General features: G+C 39.6%; 1 gene segment (V, D, J or C); it reads left to right on the top strand.

Annotated features, from left to right (window-relative positions):
* The first annotated feature begins 5,505 nt into the window (after window positions 1-5,505).
* LOC108919397 (T cell receptor beta constant 2-like) lies at window positions 5,506-16,020 on the top strand. The segment is given in 6 exon segments: window positions 5,506-5,600; window positions 10,961-11,064; window positions 14,213-14,551; window positions 14,780-14,800; window positions 15,028-15,134; window positions 15,651-16,020. Coding segments are annotated over 6 exon segments (693 nt in total).
* The last annotated feature ends 189 nt before the right edge of the window (window positions 16,021-16,209 follow it).

The following is a 16,209-nucleotide window of genomic DNA, read 5'->3' as shown; positions in this document are numbered from 1 at the left end:
ACCTCCTTTTGCACAGGTGAGAAAGAAAGCAATGAAACAGGTGAACAACTGACCACGTGACTTGACCAAACACCCAGCAATCCACTCTCATGGCTCATTTAGTACCACAACACAGAAGTGTTATTATTGCACTATGGCAAAAAAAATTTATCCTCATATTCATGTTTTCAACCACGATTATTTCAGTAATGCCCTGTTTTATGTATGATTTTCCTTGGATTTTGTTTGCTTGTTTAGTAACATGTCAAATTATATGGATAGTCCATTTTAGGGAAAAACCGCCTTGTTAGTGTACATGGAAACTTCCATATATGTTCCCTTTACAGGAGTAGAACTAGATGATTTTCCTGTGTGTATAAACCCAAGCGATACCTTGAACAACATGCATAAGCTTTTTTATAATCTGTGTGATATCAGTGTTACAGTCAAAGAGAGAAGACAGGAAGAAGACAAGTTGAGGAGGATGTGGAGGGAGGAACAACTGCAGTATGACAATGACTCATTATATCTAGTGTGATCTGTGCACTGAAGGCATTTTCCTGCCCTGACACATACGGCCATTATTAGAATACAGACACTTAAGAAGACACAACCCAGAAGAGTGTAAAAGAAGTTGGTGGTTGGAAGACATTGTAGAATTTCATCATGGACAGTATGAAGATCTGTATAATATCTATGCTGCTTATTTCCAGTAAGAATTGGTAGTCTTATGGCAACTCCTTGAAATGCTTGCACTTATAATATATTTTGAAATGTAAAGCTTGGAAAATATTTTAAGGGTTTTTTTTTTATTGCTCCCACAGAATTGACTGATGGAGTAAACATTATTCAGAAAAATCCAATTTTTTTTATATACAAGGGGACTTCATCAACAACACTGCATTGTGACCATGATGATAACACACACCTGACCATGCTCTGGTACAAACAGACCACTGGAGCAATGGACCTCTTGGCATATTCACTGGGCAAAGACTCAGTGACAACAGAACCGCCCTTTAACGAATCCAAATACGAAATGAGTCGACCTGCAGTGCTGAAGTCCTCTCTGGAGATTAAAAACCTGGACCCCGGGGACTCGGCCGTGTATTTCTGCGCCTCCAGTATGGCACAGTGACGCACAGCAGTTACAGAGCTGAACAATAACTCCCCATTAACCACCGTGTGACAGAGGAAGGAAATGATATGGTGACAACAGTGTTACCTGCTCTGCGACCGTACTAAAGGTGTACTGTGTGTACACCTTTTTTTCATGAACACTTTTGAAACAGCCCCACAATACCTTAAGTCGTCAAATCACACAACTATCACTTTTTCAATTAAGACACAACTCCGGAGCCAGTTTATTGGTATGACATGTATAATACAGTAACTGCCAGTAGTGCATTTTTATTACTCAGGAGGGGGTGCAGTGGTGCAGTGGTACAGTGGTGCACCGGGTTTGGCCGGGTCCTACTCTCCGGTGGGTCTGGGGTTCGAGTCCCGCTTGGGGTGCCTTGTGATGGACTGGCATCCCATCCTGGGTGTGTCCCCTCCAGCCTTGCGCCCTGTGTTGCCCGGGTTAGGCTCCGCCTCGCCGCGACCCAGACAGTGTGTGTGCATTTTTCAGTAGTTCTCGCAAAGAATGTTTTATATAGGTAAAAAACAAGCTAAAACCACAAAATAATAATAATAGATTTACAGTGCATAACAGTGTTAACTACAAGTACACGTGTGTCTTCTCAAGGTTTGGTCTCAGTGAAAGTGCTTTGTGTTCAACCTTGACTTCGCGTTAAAAGCCATTTGATGATGCTGATTGGATAGGAGTGTGTGTGACATCAGCCACTGAAGGTAACGACATGGTAAATGTTTAAAGACAAGACGGAAAAGACCTCAAATAGGAGAGGAAGTAAAACATGTAACTTGACTTAAAGTGACACACCATTCATTTTGCAATTTATTTGATCATTCGCAGCTGTTTTCTAGATTATTCTGTTTTTTGCACGCTGTACAGCCGTAACATCTTTTGAATGAATGCATTTATGGGCTGATACTTGAACATTTTCCAAAAGTATCAAGACAGAAGACTGATTTCGGATCACTTCAGCACTTGTGGAATGCCGCGCTATGAAGACGCTTTGTGTGCTAGTTTTTCTGCTCACTGCCAGTAAGACCCACCACAAACATCTACTTACTCTTTTGCCTGTCTTATGAATAGTCTGCTGTTTAAAAATTGCTTAATGACATTTACCAGGTTTTTTGTTTTCCTATAGACCTTTCAGACATACCGAAGTCTTTTGAAATGACAAACAGTAGATGAAAGGTAATTCAACTTGAAAATATATGATTCGGTGAATGTTTTCTCCAACAGGGCGGACTGCTGGAGTAACTGTCATTCAGGAAATGCGAATAACGTTTACAAAAATTAGTACTCCATCAAAGGTTCTGCACTGCGAACAAGACGATAGCAGCTACCTGTACATGTACTGGTACAAACAGACCACTGGAGCAATGGACCTCTTGGCATATTCACTGGGCGAAGGCTCAGTGACAACAGAACCGCCCTTTAACGAATCCAAATACGAAATGGGTCGACCTGAAGTGTTGAAGTCCTCTCTCAAAATTAAAAACCTGGACCCCGGGGACTCGGCCGTGTATTTCTGCGCCTCCAGTATGGCACACTGACGCACAGCGGTTACAGAGCTGAACAATAACTCCCCATTAACCACCACCTGTCAGACAAAGGAAAAGATATGATCAACTCGTTTTGCCCGGAACATCTTCAAGTCCGAATTAATTCTCAAAGTCACAATAAACGCAGCCCTCTTCAGTAAAATTATTTTCTGTTTTAAGAATTTCCCTAATATTCAAGTGGTCTGCAGAAGCACTGCTTGCGGAACATATAGTAGTATTACTTTACCAAGCAAACATGGTAATTCATTTTCATAGTTGTCATTAGTTTGAATCACAAACATTTCTGCTCACGATTAAAAGCGTGTATGAAGTTTTGTGCATTTAAAAATTAATTTATAAACAAGCACTATGTAAAACCACCCCTCAGTTTAGCTTTAACTGCAGTTATGTTTGTATTATATTTCTTGCATTACATCATTGTTCTATAATCCTAAGTAACATTGTAGGTCGTTTTGGAGAAAACTGTCAGCTAAATGAATAAATGTAAATGTAATTAAATGTAAATTTAATGAACAGTTTTTGTTCATAATTCATATGATACAAATTGTACTTAACTTGGGTTCAATATGAAACGTTCACATGTCTAAAAATGCTTGTTTTAAATCATTTGCCGGGTTATCTGGAGAACAATTCCCATAAAAAATATGAGATGTATAAATATGGATCGGAACCACATCTTTTCCTTGCAAAGGTGTGAAACTGTGATGGTGCTTTACCCTTGTATTTAAGCCCATCGTTTTGTTTGAAAAACAAGATTGCTCATTTTGATTGGGTGGGAGCACGTGACAAATCAGCGAACGTGCTGACAATCTAAGAGACGAAAGAGAAGAGAAAAGCAACACAAGAGGGAGGGGAAGCAGAGAGGGAGTCATCTCAACACACAAGGCTTAGTATATCTGATGCGTGTGTCAGTAACCAGTGGCGATCAATGTACCGTTTTGTTCTTCTCTGCTACTCAGTTTTACACACTTTCTGGGGTAACGTGCTGCCTTTATACCAGTAGAGGCTTTTCTCTACTAGTAGTTAGACTTTGTTAAAAACAGAGAGAATAGGAAATTAAGAAAGAAATGAACACTTTGTCCTCACTCGATTCCTTTGTCATGGACAGAATGAAGATGTTCTGTGTGCTAATAATTTTGCTGATAACTGCTGGTAATAACAGATTCTCCTACTGCTTGCATTTGCTTTGGATACTGAAGTTATGGAGTCATTGAATGGTTAATCTGTAAATGCACACTAAAGTGATTTTTTTTCTTTTTTTGCTTTTTTCTCCAGAGCTAACTAATGGAGTGAACGTATTTCAGAAAATTCCCGTTTTATTCGCGCAAACTGGAGCTGAATCAGTAACACTCAACTGTGAACATGATGATAGCAGCTACTACTACATGTTCTGGTACAAACACAACATTGGAAAAATGGATCTGCTGGCATATTCTGGTTCTTCAGGTTCAGCAACAACAGAGCCACCCTTCAGTGAATCCAAGTACAAAATGATTCGACTTGCAGTGTTGAACTCCTCTCTCGAAATTAAAAACCTGGACCCCGGGGACTCGGCCGTGTATTTCTGCGCCTCCAGTATGGCACACTGACGCACAGCAGTTACAGGGCTGAACAATAACTCTTCATTAACCACCATCAGTCAGAGGAAGGAAAGCATCTGGTGACACCGATGCTACCTGCAACGACTCCATGAAATGTTTCATATCTACAATGACAATAAACTGTTAAGTGTGGAGATGTCTGAATTCAGAATGTAATTCTAACATTTATGCCATATATTACTTCAAAATGCATTCCTTGAACGCGAGCATTTCCAAATCACTTTTTAAAAGTTAAAATCCGAACAATTCTGGTATTGTTATAAAGAACTGACTTCAAATCAGGGTATGAGTATTTCACTGCAAATACTGCTCTTATGTTAAGTCATAAGACCAGTCAGTTATGAAAGTATACAAATCCTAGGGAAAGGGTGCATGCATAGTACATCTGCAGTACATTTCTACCTTCTACTGGTGTGAAACTGGTGAAGGTCTTTGACTCTGAGACCAAGTTTGAACAATAAGACTATCGACTGTGATTGGACAGCAGTCTGTGTGACATCAGCCACTGCGCTGACATTGTCAATGAGTGAATACGAGAAACAGGAGGAGGAGAGATGAATCATCCAGCAAAAAAGGGAGTTGTTTTACTCGAACGTACTTTGTAGCTCATCTGTCCGCCAATAATCACTAAGCGCCGAATATAAATGAATATGTTGTAATTATTCGTATAATTTTTTCAGGGAGAGAGGAAGTTTTTTCCCCCTTGTTATGCGGTCTTTAGATTAAAACAAGCATTTTATAGAATAATATTTGTTATCTGCTGATGCAACATAAAAGACAAGACAAAAGACCTGAAGACCTGAAAAGTGGATATTCTGTCTTCACCGGCTCACATCAGCTTGGACAGAATGGAGATGCTCTGTGTCCTAACAGCTTTTCTGATTTCTGCTGGTAATACCTTATTCTCTTATTCCTAACATCAGGATCGCCTGCATTCAATCTCCATACCAATAGTACTGAAGCTTTTTTACTCATTTTTTGCAAAGTGTTCAAGTGTTGCTTTTCCCCTTTCGCAGGGTTGTGTGAAGGAGTGAATGTCATTCAGAAAACGCCAGCTTTATTTACTGGAACTGGGAGGGCATCAGAGACACTCCACTGTGAACATGATGATGAAAGCTACTACAGAATGTACTGGTACAAACAGACCACTGGAGCAATGGACCTCTTGGCATATTCACCGGTCGAAGGCTCAGTGACAACAGAACCGCCCTTTAACGAATCCAAATACGAAATGAGTCGACCTGAAGTGCTGAAGTCTTCTCTCGAAATTAAAAACCTGGACCCCGGGGACTCGGCCGTGTATTTCTGCGCCTCCAGTATGGCACAGTGACGCACAGCAGTTAGAGAGCTGAACAATAACTCCCCATTAACCACCGTGTGTCAGATGAAAGAAAAGTTTTGGATACGTTTTTTACATGTTATGGGATTTTACTAAAATGCATATAGATTTTTACACTCATACACTGCTTTTCAAATTTTACCTTAAAATGTCAAAAGACAAAGCTTCATCATTGTCTTGAATTTCTGTCATACAAGTCCTGAGCTGCATGCACTTGTTCATTGCACCATTCTTCAAAAAGAAAAGACCTCTCCCACTTGCTGATTTCTTGGTTTAATAAGTCTCTTGATTGTGAAACTGGTCACTGGTGCTCAGTTTGTCCAGACAAGTTGTCTCCAGGGGTGGCTGCCGGTGCAGGAAAGGAGTGGGAGTTATCCAGCCCCATCTGCTCCATACATATATAGTTATTGTGCACTCTGTATTATTGTGCAGTGTTTTTACACTGAAACTGTTAAATAACATTGAAACTGTTAAAATATATTTACATTTCCATTTATTCATTTAGCTGAGTCTTCGAAGCGGCTTCCGGGGAATACTACATACAGTAGTATTATCAGCCCACACCTTTTCACCCAGGGTGACTGACAATGGTACTTACAGTAAGTCACTCATCTCTACACCACTAAAACTCACATTGACCAGTTTAGAGTCCCCAGTTTACTCGAAAGCATGTCTTTGGACAATGGGAGGAAACCAGAGTACCAAAGTCAAAATATATCTCTTATTAGTGGCATACATGTCATTTTTGGGGGCTGGGTCAATACTAATACTCAGTCATCTGTTTCGTATTACATTTCATGTGTCATACCACATATATAGGATTTAAAAACAGCAGGGAGATCTAATGGTTTCTAAAAAAAGTGGAATCTGTAATGTGTCTACATCTGTTTTCGAACAGCTTTTTACAGCTTGTTAAACAGTGGCCTCTGCTGGACAATTGCAGTAATTACAAGTGATCACAATCATTGTGAATAATGCAGCAACAATGGAAACACTGCTCCTCTCCTCTTACTCTTAATGTCATTTAAAGTAAAGGGAACATGTCATTAGAGTCTGCCTGTTAATACAGCTTAATGGTTGTTGGGTTAACTTCTAACACTCCTTATGCTTTATCTGTCTTGGGGGGCGCGGTGGGGCGGTGGGCTTGGCCTGGTTCTGCTCTCTGGTGGGTCTGGGGTTCGAGTCCTGCTTGGGATGCCCTGCGATGGACTGGCGTCCCGTCCTGGGTGTGTCCCCTCCTCCTCCGGCCCCATGCCCTACATTGCTGGTTCAGGCTCTGCTTCACCGCGACCCCGCTTTGGACAAGCTGTTTCGGACAGTGTGTTCATCTGTCTTCATGTCCTCACAGTAATGAAGGAATGAAGTAAAATCACGATGAAGAACTTAGGATTCTTAAAGAGAGAACATTGGCACAATTCTCCCACTACACAGTATGAAACAGTACTCAATAAATATATACAGGACATCATTTTTTTCTATTCAATCCACATTAAATAAATTTAATTTATCTCACTAGAATTCAGTGACTTTCTGCAATGTGAAGGGCTGTAATAATACCTCTAAACTGGAGTACCGAACAGATTTCTTTAGGTTACCCTTACACTTCAAGTGTTGATGTTTTCTGCACCACCTGCTGGTAATGGTCTTGGTTTTCAGCTTTTGTGTGTGCACTTCCGAGGAATAGAAGAATAACAATAAGTGGCGGAGAGCGAAAGAAACAAGACACGTATTACAAACATTTAAGTTACGATTGTTCAGAGATACATTTTACAGTTTATTTATTTTCGATGGCATTTTCATCCCTTGTCTATTTCAGGAAATGTTTATTTCAGAGCAACACGTCACCTGCATTTCTGTGTTCAGCCATTATTAAAATGCACCCAGAGTGGAACCAGATTAATTCAAATGATTTCCACAGTGTGTTATGTCTCATGGGGGGGTGCGGTGGCGCAGTGGGTTGAACCGGGTCCTGCTCTCTAGTGGGTCTGGGGTTCGAGTCCTGCTTGGGGTGTCTTGCAATGGACTGGCGTCCCGTCCTGGGTGCGTCCCCTCCCCCTCTGGCCTTACGCCCTGTGTTGCCGGGTAGGCTCCGGTTCACCGCGACCCCGTATGGGACAAGCGGTTCAGAAAGTGTGTGTGTGTTATGTCTCATGATTTGATCGATAACAAGTAATGTTGCACATATTTATGAGATAAATCATCAAGAATCTGCATTGAATTGATGTTTGTAGAGATGTGTTTTTATTTTCAGTCAATTGAAATAGTTTTCATTTTAATGTATAACAATGTCAGTGAAACTGTTAAAAGTCTTATAGCCGTTTTAGTTATTGTAGCTATATCTGAGACTTTTACAGAAACCACCCAGTGAAGAAATCAAGGTATGTCTTTATTGTTACACTTTTAATGATTATATAGAAAATAAAAGAAATTGCATATTGCCATATTGAGTGATACTTAGCTAATACCTTTGTCCAAGACAATTTACCACGAAAAAATACACTATTCTAAACTATTCACATCTACTGTATCTACCCATCCATACCAAAGAAATATCTAATCCACACTTTGTGGGCAGAGTCACCAGTTAGATTCATCAGTTCACCCGAAACACATCTTATGACTGTGGGAGGAAACGAGAGAGGGAGAAAACAATTAGACTTAATGTTCAAGTAGACTTGTTTTTAATGCTGTTTAAAAATAATTGTTTCCGTACTGATCCTGTACTGGGCATCTATCTGATGAAATGGTGGAAAGGAATAAAAGCCTTACAGGAGATTTGCAATTCATTATACTGTAGCTTTTCATGAGGGTTTTTACAAAGCCAAGCTTGTCCATAAATAGACATATATCTGTATTACTAAGATTTTATTGATGCTGATGTAGTTGTATTTACAAACAAATTGAGTTGTGAACAGACCTCCAGTCCCAATTGTGTTCAAAAGTTCAGGATGCGGAATGTTGCTTCTATCACTGCACTATTAGAATAAAGTGGCAGATCAGTTGCAGATGGTGTTTGAAGTAACTAGTTTGGGTTAAAAACAAACAATGAAAAATACTGAGATTTAATACTGTATGTTCTTTGGATTATTCCAATACAAATATGTTTAGCGTAGGTTACATTTCCCACATAGTTCTTCAAACAGGAGCCAATGCTATTTGAGTGATTTAGATCATTTTTTTTAAAATGTGTTCTTTAAGATTGTTTTAATGTGTGTGTGAATGAATGTGCATGATGTCATAATTTAAAAGCTGAACGAAAAAATTCTTTAGGACATGGCTGCATGGACGATTAAGGCTTAAATTCTGGGTATCACTTCCTTCCGGTGTTACGCTGAGGGGATGTAACAGCCTGTGCTCTTGTCTCCTCCTCCACTTTTCTCAGCTCTTATATAAATAGTAACTTTGGGTCTGACACAATCTCCTGCCATCTGAGCCGCAGACAGCAGCACCACAATGGCTGCGACAGGAGCAGACAGGGGTTGGGGACGGGGAGGTGGGGACGGGGAGGAGTCACTGAACACGCCGCTGTGTTTTTGTGTGATGCTTTAGCACTGTGGGGACAGGGGGCCACAGTGATACATTTACATAGAGTCGCTGTACAAAAACCTCCTTACGTGTCAGCAACACAAGAAGGCCTGAGATCTCCATGTTTCAGCGGGCACGGCATGGACAGATCTCCTCTGGTCTGCTGTCCAAGTGCTGGAATAAACCTTTCAGTGTTTTTCCCCTGCTTTTATTAGCAGGATATGAACAATTTTAACCTGACCAAAACACCATGGTGCATGTGTCTAACTTGTGGATCGGTGGAATGTATTTTCTTTTCCTTCAAACTCATTATATCATTAAGTGTAAATGGATTTCACTTGTGTACGGGCAGTTCCTTAAATTTCCTGGAATAAATGTGAAGAAATAAAGAATTTGTTTTTTATAGCTGAGACAAGCAATGTGACTCTGGAAGCGAGGCTTACTTTGGAAAAGGAACAAAATTAACAGTATTAGGTAAGTGAAACCTTTAATAGAATTCAGATTCTGTTCAGGAAAGACTGGCAGATAAGACACAGAGATCCCAATAATCATTTGTAATCATTTTAGCAAAATAACTCCCTCAAATCAGGAAACTGTATAAACAGTGAAGAGTTTCAGAAAAAATGCAAGTGTCTCACTCATCAAGTTGTGTGTGATTATTTTAAAGAGAATTTAATGGTTAGTATGTTGTCACTGTGCCTACAATGATCCTGCTTACTTTGGGAAAGGGACAAAGCTCACTGTTCTAGGTAAGAAAACATACTTTTAATGAGGAAATTCTTTTAAAATAGTCTGTAACTGAAAAGAAACAACACCACTGAACAATTTGTCTAAACAGACAGACAGAAAAAGTATTTTAAATATTTCAAAAGTGTAAATAGCCTGGGTGCTGGCCTTTCAACTAATTTACGCTAACAGTTAGAAAGTACAAGTGAATTTTGTGTTGAGTCTTCTTCTACTGTGACAACATGAACCCTGCATACTTTGGAGATGGGACAAAACTGACTGTTCTAGGTAAGAAGACTTACCAGGTGTTGACAGACCATTCCATGTGTGAAATACCTGAATCTGTTGAAATGCACCTTTCAGATGAGTCAAATGGGGGCTTTAGCTGAAAGTGTATGTTAATATTGTGATCCGTCATGTTGCACTGTGACAATGCGAACCAAGTATTCTTTGGAGATGGGACGAAGCTGACTGTTTTGGGTAAGACAACGGTTTTGTTATCACATTCTAAAAGTCTGCCTAAAGAGAGAAATGAGAGCGTGTTGCGAGATGAAAAGCAGGGGAGCAGTTGTCTTTGAACGTTTTCAGGAGTTGAATATAAAAATGTTAACGGCGTACGCTTGAGGAACATCGTGAAGTAATCCTGAACCAGAGTTCGAAATGAACCAAGTGAACGGTGTCAAACTACGAATGCGCCAGTGACATTCTAAATTCTTACTAAATTAGACAAGCATTACACCATTTGGGGCTTTTTGACATGGTGGCTATGCAACGTGCCAACTATGAAGCCTATTTTGGCAAAGGCACGAAATTGACGGTTCTTGGTAAGTATTTCTTCTTTCCTTGTGCAATACAATGGTGCATTGCTGCTTAAAAAGAAATTGCGGCAACACTTGTGTCAAACAAAGGCTGTGGTCTGTTGATTTGTGGTGATGTTCATCCAACCCCATGTAAGACGTTTCCAAAAAATTCATTGAGTGTTTTACGAAGACACAACTGCTTCAAGTAGTTAAAACGGCATCTGAGACGTTCAGAAACAGTGCAGGAACTATGATAAGCCGTTCGTTTGGAAAAGCAAATAAAACATTTTAAGTAGACCATCAAGGGCACACTTGTTGGATTATATCAATAGTGAAGTTTGCTGTGCCTCTGGTGCGAATCAGCCTTACTTCGGTGAAGGAACAAGGCTAACCGTACTGGGTAAGAAGAACCTTATTCCAAACTTTCTATGTTCTTTATTTTCCCTTATCTGCTCTAAACTCTTTACCTCTCATGGTTAATGTAAGCAATATTCTACTTGTCCATGGCTCTTTATGGTCCTAAAACTGCCACCAGCTTTATCTCGCTGGTGCTCCCTCATATTTGAATTAGAAAGGGCCCCATTGTACAGTACCTTGAGGCTCAGAGCACTGAGATGTGGGGAAAACTGTCACCTTATGATACAGCCGCTTCACTGCGTGCTCATACTCCGAAGCCATATTCGGGAAAGGCACCAAACTCACCGTTTTGGGTAAGAAAACAAACAGCTTTGATCTGATCTTTTTCATATTTTAAATATTTGACCGGTGACTGAGGGTAGAACAAATCTGGAAATGTGTTTAGTCGGAGAGGAAAGAGAAACTTCACGAACCTAGGTTTTAGAGTACGTGGTTTGTTCAGGGTCTGAGCAAAGTTTTCGCTGCTCATGGTTTGTTTGGTGTCAATGTTCATCTTCCTCCGGCATTCAAAGAGCTCCTGGCTCCATGCCCAGGTTCCAGATGTCTTTAAAGTCTAGTTATTATTAGTCTGTACCGCTGTGAGCGGCCAGCAGCAGGTTTACTTTGGACATGGAACCAAACTAACTGTTCTAGGTAAGGATTTTTCCTTGTATTTACCAAGCCCTTGAGAGTCTGCTGTATTTCCCACACTCTGCTTTGGGAGGTTAAATGTTCATTTTGATGCTGTTGTCGAGAACGCAGGAAAATATAGGCAGGACCCAGAAGTGGTGATTCAGTTGAAATAAGTCTTCCAGAGGGTGGTCTGTGTGTTGGTAGTTTTAGCTGCTGCCTTGTATCAGTGTGAACTACGACCCTGCTTACTTCGGCAGCGGCACTAAACTCACAGTTATAGGTAAGAAAACTTTTTTAAATGTTCATCTTCTGGTTCTTAAAGGCTTGGAAGGACAGGGTTAGTTAAGAGGCAATAGGCTGTATTTTGCACCAGCAGTTTTACAAGGAAAAGAACTGTTGTCTAAGGCAATGTAAAACACGGTTCATGCCTGGTAAAATTGTGTGCCAAAACTGTGGTGAATGAAGGAGTAGTTTTTTAGCGGCTGATGAACAGTGTGAACAATCTGCCCGCTTACTTCGGTAGCGGTACTAAACTCACTGTTATAGGTAAGAAAACCTTTTTAAATATTTATCTTCTATGAATCTTAGAGGTTTGGAAGGACAAGGTACGTTAAGAGGCAATAGACTGTACTTTTCGCACCAGTTTTACATGGAAACGAACTGTAAGTGTAAGGTAATGTAAAACACGGTTCATGGCTGGTAAAACTCTGTGCCAAAACTCTGATGAGGGAGTAGTTTTTTAGCGGCTGATGAACAGTGTGAACACTCAGCCTGCTTACTTTGGACAGGGGACCAAACTCACTGTTCTTGGTAAGAAATGCATCTCAATTCCTCTCTTGTGAGTCCATGCTGATCGACTCCAGTACATCCTCGGTTCTGTAAAAAACGTATTCTGGTGTAACTGCTGGGGAGAGTATGTAAAGTTTGCAAGGAACTACTAGAACATCTCGGGACATTTTCAGGTTCAGAGGACACATGTAATTGTTAAAATTGTTGGGAACTGATAAGTGGCAGATAATAATTTGAAAAAGATGTTTTTTGAAAGTGGTGAGTTGATCTTATCGTGTTATTGTGACGGAACCAGATATTTGTTATATAAGTTCTTGCATGTTCAGGTCTGAAATTAAAGTTCTGAACCTCAGTGCTTCAGTAAATAGTTATGCATATATATAAAAGTAAATAGCTAAATATGTAAAAACGGAAGTCATTTTGAGTGATTGAATTCATATTAAGGTATCTGGTAATTATTGTTGAAAAATTAATGAGGGTAGACCACTATGAATGGGGGGATTGCAGTACATATTAGCCGTACATTTCATTCCAACATTGCAAGAGGCTGGGGAGGGATGGGGTGACTGGGTCAGCTCAGAAAAACTGCCATCCTGTGAAGCTGAACCCACAGCCTCTTGGTTTCCTGTGGCAGCCGATATGCGTTAAAGCGGCAATGCGATAACTGGCTTAGATACGTTAGAAACACGACTTCTGGCTCTATTCAGGCTACATAATGTCAGCAGTCTTCTTATACTGTGACATATCGGCAGAAAACAATCATTCTGTTTTACTGTCTCTAGTGCGTGTACTATATGTGTTAAAATGCACAAATTTATTGGCGAAAATTACATTAGCATCTCTATCAAAGTTATGTATGAGCAAATCCTAAATGTCCTAAAATCTGAGTCAATGAGTAACATATGTATGAATGTACAAATGACAAATGAAGTAAAATGACAATGAAATTAAGCAAAATGATAAGTGGAGAAAATAATAAGAAATAAATACAAATCAAATCTTAATCTCAGTAGAGGAATGAAAAGTAACTCAAAAGAGTATATTTTTGACCGATTAAGGGTGACTAAAGTTAATGACCGAACTTACAATTTACTAAACAATCACAGTTTCGCATAGTTGCACGGCTCTTTGGTTATTCAAAAAAGTGCCACGTTTCTTGATGTGACATGAAGTAAGAAACAGCAGCAGAAAAAGTATTCGTATGATGCCAGCAAAAGCGATGGTTTTTAAATGCCGCGTAAGAGCTGTGCTCTGCAGACGTGCTGTACTTCGGCACAGGCACTAAACTCACCGTTTTAGGTAAGTGGAAACGACCCAAAGACTCGATGCATTTTGCTTATTTCTCAAAAAACGAAAATACTGTGGTGAGCTACTGAAAAGGTTGCTATCGAGTCTTTGCCCTTGACAAAGAATTGTCATGATGCTGCAGCTTCTTGTGTCCTGAGCTTTCAAGAAAAAAAGTGTTTAGGAACAATATATCCAGGCATCTGTACACTGCCCTATATTGTACAAGACCATGGTTATAAATCAGATGTTTACCAGGATAATTCTCATGACTGTAAATTTTGTTTTAGCTTTGTTGTAAGTGTATGTTTGCGATTGCTTGTTTAAAAAACCCATTTAGAAAGAAAATTAAGATCATGGATTCTGAAGCGGAAAAAGAAGTGTGAATTTGAAAGAAGTGTGTATATATCGTTCTTTCCTAAATGTTTTTCTTTTATCCCTATTAGAACATGACCTCAAAACACCAACAGTGAAGGTGCTTCCGCCATCCCCACAACAGATCTGTAACAAAGCCACAGTGACCCTGGTATGTGTGGTCACAAACTTCTATCCTGACCATGTCGAAGTGAACTGGAAATTCAATGGAGTGGATGTGGGAACTGTGGGAGTCAGTACTGATGACAGGGCACTGCAGGCCCCTGACGGCAAGACCTACAGCATCACTAGCAGATTCCTAACCACAAAAAAGCGCTGGTTCAACACCAAGAACACATTCACCTGTGTGACCAAATTCTATAATGGGACTCGAGATGAATTTTTTCAAGGCTCCATAAATGGAGACAAAGGTAAACCATAAAGATCTCAACCATACTGAAAAGTCTTCAAGTTTCCTTCCAATATACAGTACAATTGGAATAAGATTAAATGCCCAAGTGGAAGAAAATACCTCCCCAAATGTCTCCCAGTTTTAAAAACATTTTGTAATTTTCTGTAGTTTTGCTACTTTCAAACATTATTTCTGTGTTGTGTATCTGAAGTATTCACTTTCTGAATCTAATTTTATTCCTCTTTAGCTCCAGGGGGTGTCAGTGCAGGTAATTTAACTTTTTTTACCTGAAGTTTATCTTACTAAGGCCAATTCGCAGTATTTTTTTATAGTGAAAATAGTTGCATAACTGATTAATTGATAAAAAAATTTGTCACAGTAATAACAAGATTAAATCAAAGGTGCAATCCTTATAATGTGTGATATTAAAGTGTTCCAGGGCAGTATCCCTAATGGTATCTCTCTCTCTCTCTCTCTCTCTCTCTCCATCATTAGAGACTGTTAAACAAGATGCACTGTGGGCAAAGCTTTCTTACGGGATTCTCATTGCTAAGAGTTTCTTTTATGGACTCTTTGTCTTCGCTGTGGTTTGGAAGCTGAGGGTAAGTTTGGCTTAAACCACTGCCAAAGTAGCACTCCCAGACAAACACTAACTGCGAAACCTCTCAGCCATGTAACCCACCTCAAGCCCTGTCTGGCCAGTAACAAACATGTGTATTGCTCTTCTTGCACCACATGAAAGGTCAGACTCTCCAAAGCAACAGCTTCCATTGCCTAACCAATGTCATCAAGATGTGACACCTAAGGAAAAGGACAGATTTGTCCCATCTAATCTTAATATGAGTGCACTATGTACAGGCTTTTCTGGAAGAAAAAGATCACAACGGAAGCTGAGTGAAGCTTCGCATGGGGATATTTGGGGCAAATGCTGTTAGGTTATTTGTCTTGGTGGTGCAAGAATTCTGAAAGGTCAAAAAGATCCATCAATCATTTATGATTTTGAAATAACTGGTGGCATAGCAACAATTCCCTTCAAAAATGAATTGAAATACATGTTGAAACCCATTATGGGTACTAGCCATTCTTTTCATTTTTAAAATTACAACTCTCTTTCACAGCGGTCATCTGGAAAGAGGCAAATGTGAGCCTTAACAGCTCAAGTGCTACAGGCTTGAGCTATGGCAAGAAAGAGGGGCTGACCGGCCTTGAGGATCTCAGGTCATGAAATTCCACTGGAAGCCTTTGGACAGAGAAGAGCAGAAAGGTTTCTCTGCAACTTGGATCTTTCTTTCCTTGTTTAATCTATACAGTATCTGTTCCACACCTTGTATCATTAAATGTTCTGTAAAATTTTCATCAATTAACTAGACTTGACTAAATAACATGGCTTATGGTTGCATTATTTTAATATTAATCCACTTTTTATATCACTGTAATATAGTAATGCAGAATAATATTAAAAAGTTTGTTGATTTCTACAGCACAGTTGCCTGCTTAATATTGTAAATTACTCTTCTAATTAAACTTTTATTTTAAATGATTTACTTTTGTTATTCGTAATTTTTAATTACATGAAAGATATTTTTAATGCTTTTAATGCCTCCTCAAACAGCACATACACTTACCTGCATAGCTATACAGATTAATGTGTTTCCTAAGAATGAAGCTAGGTCTCTT

This window comes from Scleropages formosus, chromosome 15 (genome assembly GCF_900964775.1).
Source record: "Scleropages formosus chromosome 15, fSclFor1.1, whole genome shotgun sequence".
Lineage (NCBI taxonomy): Eukaryota > Metazoa > Chordata > Actinopteri > Osteoglossiformes > Osteoglossidae > Scleropages > Scleropages formosus.
This window is presented reverse-complemented; position numbering and strand designations above follow the sequence as displayed.